At 45.3% G+C, this 5541-nt stretch overlaps 1 protein-coding gene across 1 annotated transcript in view; it reads left to right on the top strand.

Moving 5' to 3' along the window:
- Window positions 1–5541, top strand: part of ACAD11 (acyl-CoA dehydrogenase family member 11) — a 71123-nt gene that overhangs the window by 15898 nt on the left and 49684 nt on the right. The window contains 1 exon segment of the mRNA XM_025200273.1: window positions 1–103. This exon segment is cut by the window's left edge and continues 59 nt beyond it. Within this exon segment, the coding sequence (XP_025056058.1) occupies window positions 1–103 (103 nt within the window).

Below are 5541 nucleotides of genomic sequence, written 5' to 3'. Positions count from 1 at the left end.
GTTGGCTGAGTGGTTAATGAACAATTTGCCATCTGGTGACAATGAAGAAAATTTGATTCATGGAGACTTTAGAATAGATAACATAATTTTCCATCCAACAGAGGTAGTGTGTGTGTGTGTGTGTGTGTGTGTGATATCCTACTGCTTAATTATATTGTTCACTTGCTTTGTTACTAACATAAGGAGGCACAGGATCATGGGATCATAAGAAGATAGGGCTGGAAGGGACCTCCTGAAGATCATCTAGTCCAGCCCTCTGCTCAGAGTAGGATCATTCCAGTCAAGTGTCTGTCTAACCAGCTCTTGAAAATTTCCAAGGATGGAGATTCCACAACTTCTCTAGGTGGCCTGTTTCAGTACTTGACCACCCTTGTTGTGAGAGAGTTATTTCTAATCTCCAACCTAAATTTCCTCTGCTGCAATTTGAGGCCATTGCTCGTAGTTCTGTCCCCTACAGCCACAAATAAAAGGTAATCTTCATCCTCTGTATCAGTGGTGCCAAACTTTCTGACTCCACGGGCCAGATGAGTGCAGGGACATCAGTCTGTGGGCCAGATCCCACATGTAGTCAGTCTGTGGGTACAATCCAGCAATCCTGTTGGACAAATCCTTAATGAAGACATTCAGTAGTACTAAGCCCCTGGGGAACCCTATGTGATACCTCCTCCCAGCTAGACATTAAGCCATTGACTACTCATTGAGCATGATGATCTAACCAGTTATGTAGCCACCTGATGAGTACTTTAATCTAGTCTGTATTTCCTTAGCTTGTTAATGAGAATTCTTGTGGGAGACAGTGTCAAAAGTGTTGCTGAATTCAAGGTACATCACATCCATGCTCTCCCCCATCCACAGAGCCTGTCACCTTAGCTTAGAATGAAATCAGGTTGGTCAGACTTGACTAACACTTGGTGAATCCATGATGGCTGTTTCTGATCATCACCTTGTTCTCCTCTAGCTGCTTCACAATAGATTACTTGAGGACCTGCCCTATAATCTTTCTAACCAGCTTACTGGTTTGTAATTCCTCAGATTCCCCCTTCTTCCCTTCCTTAAAGATGGGCACTATATTTTCCCTTTTCCAGTTATCCAGGACTCCACCAAATCTCCACAAGTCCTCAAAAAGGATAACTAATGGCTCTGAAATCATCTCAACCCATTCCTTTAGTATCCTAGGGAAGGGATAGGCAACCTTTTCTGGCCCTGGGCTGGAATCCACCCCAGGTCAAAGGTGGGTGGGGAGGCACTGGGAACCGGCTGCCTCTTGGTTTCTGTGGTGGCATGGAGAAAAGTGCCCACAGCTGTTGATGCCCCACATCCATGAGCTGGATCCATTGGGTCCATGGGCTGGATGTGGCCTGTGGGCCTTAGGTTACTGACCCCTGTGTCCCATCAGGGCCTCCCAACTTGAAAGGACATAGCTTCTTTAAGTAATCCCTAACCTGTTCTACTACTCTAAGTTGTTTAATTCCTTCCCTGTCTTTGCTGCCAACTGCCTTCATCATCTGGTAGCTGCCCCTACTTGTGAAGAGTGAAGTAAAAGAGGCACTAAATACTTCAGCCTTTTCTGCAGGGGACATGGACTTGCTTTGGTCTTCCTCTTCTGACATTTCTGGAATCTCTCTGTATTGCCTTTTATGTCCAAAGCCTCTTAAATGTCAAGTCATGTCTTGACTTCCCTGATTTTTCTACCTGCATGCCATGTGATACTCTTTTACTCATCCCTAGTACTATGACCATTTTATAGGATTCCTTTTTGAGTTTCAGCTCACTGAAGAGGCTGCCAGACTGATATCCTGTTGCACTTCCCATTCTTCTGTTGCATTGGGATGTACATGTACATTGTCATGTATGTGTGTTCTGCAAAACAACATTTTCTTTAGATAAATTTAAGGACTGCCTAGAACAAACGCACCAATTTCCTATTCACTTTCCTAAATCAGATTTATCAGACCTCCTTGACCACCTGCCCATTCTCAAAACATTCAGTGCAAATGGTCATTCTACTTGCTTTATATACATAGACTATACAGCTCAGAAAAGTGAGCCATAAAATACACTCCAAAACCCTAATTGGTACTTGGGAGTTTAAAGCAGGACTTCAGTGGAATTGAGAGAATCTAAATCCAGAATTGTGACCTACTTAGCTGCTGCCTAACCATGGAGGCACCTGAGCCACTAGTCATCTCCCTGTTTGACTGTAGAGTTCATCTGCTTGCCTGGAGTTCTTTTTCTCTCTTAGATTAATGTCCTAATCATTTGGTTGGAGTTGGATCTTCCACTGAGTACTTTAAGTACTATGGAATATGATAAAAAAATAAGGACCACCAATGCCTTCTCTGTGCGTGTCTTTTAAAAAGTAATGTGAGCCCCACTCTGTTTTCTGAAAGAGCACTTGTGTAAGGACTTATCCTTAGGATAGGATTCTGGGCTGTGGATCCCATGTGATCAGAGGTGTCTCCATGCAGCTCTGGGTCAGCTACCTAAGTTCCAGGTGCGCAGGATTTCGGATGCACCCTGGTCTGTTCCCAAGAAAACTCTAGGCAGCTTCCTTCTCTGAAAGGCAGTTGTTATGTAGGTTATTCTGAGGTCTTTAACTATCCCTATGCACTGTGTAGGGAGGTAGGTGCTGATCTGGATTTTACTCTGGAGGCCAGGCACACAAATCCTGTATTGAATTTAGCCCTTACATTTAAGGTCCAGCAACATACTTACATTCTTTGAGAATGAAAAACATACTTAAGCGCTTTGATGGATTGGAGCTTAAGTGCCTGATGCAAAGCTCACTGAAATCAGTGGAATAATGTCAGTTGACTGCAGTAGTTTTAATAGGCAATACCAACAGAAACAAGAAAAAAGCTCAATAGCTTTGGAGTACGGACATCAGGACTGGTATAATAACCCTGGGTATTAATCATTCATGTTTATTTGAAACCAGTTAGGCTCTAAGGGCTTTTTTATACGCGCTTCCAGCATGGTGCCTGGCACTTTAATTAGCGAGCCACACTAATTAAAAGCACCCACATGTCACGTGCATCAGCATCACTGCGCATCCCTGCGCTGAAGAAATGGCGGCACTTTGAACTAAAGCTCATAGGATGCATTTTATTTCAAAGCATACCACCGTCACTTTGTCAGCACAGAGACGCACAGCAGCACTGATACACGTGACGTGCGAGGCTGCCAGAGTGCATCAATTTCCACGCTCCAGCAGACTCGATTAATCAAGTCTGCTCCTACGCGTTGGATTTCTGGATTTCGTCTGCCTTTATCTATGAAACACTGTTCTCTGATTTCTGCAGGTAACTACATGCATTGATTTACTCGCATCATTTCGCACTCCCTTTTGACATATGTATATATATATATGTTTCTTTGCAAGTGAAAGACTTGCCTAGCCCGTGTGCTCAGCAGAATTATACAACAGTTGCAGGATGCAGTTAAGGATCTAGGTAATAGGCCATAGTTTGTGCAGCAAATGACATTTGATCTGAATTGGAATCCTCTCTGCATCAAAAAAGTCAACTGTAGTATTTCTCTAAGTTGAGAAACCCCTTGTTTACTTTGCCTGAAAAAGAATGCTAGTTCTAAAAGTTTCTTCTCTCTCCTGTATGGTAAGGTAGTCATGTCTAGTCATTACACTATACTAAAAGGAATTCAGAAATTATTCTGCTTTACCCTATTATGCTTCATATAATTTCTTATTGCCGCACCAGAAGACCGGGAATCATGGCCTTCTTTATTTTATGCCTGACCCTGTCACTGATTCACCTTCAGTCAGGAGAAAGTCATGCTGTTTCCTTACAGCTAGGATGGGGTTATAAATGCTTTCCTGCTTACTTCCTGCACAGAACTGTTGGGGCACAGAATAATTAAGAGGTGTTAATGAAAGGCTATAAACATGAAAAGAGTCTATAAACATGTAAATGCTACCTGGTCCTCTGGAGACCGTCATGTTATGTTAGTTACATTTTGAATAGAGATAGTCAGAAATATCAGCAAAAATGCTAATTTGTGGAACCAAAAAAACTTCTTCAGAAGTGGTTTGTCAGAAACCTGCCTGACCTGCTGCCAGCTTGCCCGTCTCTGGCAGCCTGCCTGATGGGCTGTTAATAGTTCATAGTTGGTAGGGTCAGAAGGGACCTGAGCAGATTATCAAGTCCAACCCCCTACCATGGACAGGAAAGGATGCTGGGGTCAAACGACCCCGGCTAGGTGATTGTCTAGCCTCCTTTTGAAGACCCCCAGGGTAGAAGCAAGCACCACTTCCCATGGAAGTTGGTTCCAGATCCTAGCCACCCTAAATGTGAAGTAGTGCCTCCTGATGTCTAGCTTGAATCTACTGTCAGTCAACTTATGGCCATTATTCCTCGTTACTCCCAGTAGTGCTCGGGGGAACAGGGACTCCCCCATAGCCTGCTGGCCCCCCTTAGCCAGTTTGTAGACGGCCACCAGATCCCCTCTCAGCCTTCTCTTGTGGAGGCTGAACAGGTTCAGGTCCCGTAGCCTCTGCTCATAGGGCCCTCCTTACTGTCCCTAATCATGTGAGTGGCCCTCCTCTGGACCCTCTCGATGTCGATCACATCCCTCCTGAAGTGCGGCACCCAGAACTGGACACAGTACTCCAACTGCAGCCTGACCAGTGTCGCATAGAGGGGGAGGATCACCTCCTGGGCCCTGCTCATGATGCATCTGTGGATGCATGACAAGGTGTGGCTAGCTTTCCCGATCGCATCCCCACATTGGTGGCCCATGTTCATCTTGGAATCAATAATGACTCCAAGATCCTTTTCTGCCTCTGTGCTGACGAGAAGGGAGTTCCCCAGCCTGTAGGTATGCTGCTGATTCTTCCTCCCCAGGTGCAGCACCTCGAACTTGTGAGTGTTGAAACCCATCCTGTTCTCATCCGCCCACCCCTGTAACCTGTCCAGATCTAGGTGTAGCCTGTCCCTCTCCTCCAGTGTGCCCACTTCTCCCCACGTCTTGGTGTCATCCAGGAATTTAAACAAGGTGCTTTTCACCCCCTCGTCCAAGTCGCTGATGAAGATGTTGAACAGTGTTGGCCCAAGGACCGAGCCCTGGGGAAACCCCACTGCCCACATCCCTCCAGGTCAAAAAAGACCCATCCACCATCACTCTCTGGGTGCGGCCCTCCAGCCAATTTGCTATCCATCTGTCTGTGTACGCATCGACACCACCCCCCTGTCACAGAGCCAGGGCTGCCTGAGCTCCCACTGCTCCTTTGTGCTCTGGCTTTCCAGGTTGTCCCCTCTCAATTTTTTTTTTTTATTCACCCCCCCACCTCCCCTGATTTTTGTTTGCCAGAAACTTTGGATTTGGGGAGGTTTTTTCCAAGTTTGAACCAGCACCAGTAAAGAAATCCTCCACGAAATAGAATTGCTAATCTCCCTCCAGCAGAAGTGAAAATTAACATGTTTGTTGCCTTACTAGTCATTTTAGTAGACCCTGTGACCTAATGCTGGGTTAAGAAAGTGCCATCATTATAGCAATATTACAACATACATGTGCAGTTTTGAAGAA

This window comes from Alligator sinensis, unplaced genomic scaffold (genome assembly GCF_000455745.1).
Source record: "Alligator sinensis unplaced genomic scaffold, ASM45574v1 scaffold54_1, whole genome shotgun sequence".
NCBI lineage: Eukaryota > Metazoa > Chordata > Crocodylia > Alligatoridae > Alligator > Alligator sinensis.
This window is presented reverse-complemented; position numbering and strand designations above follow the sequence as displayed.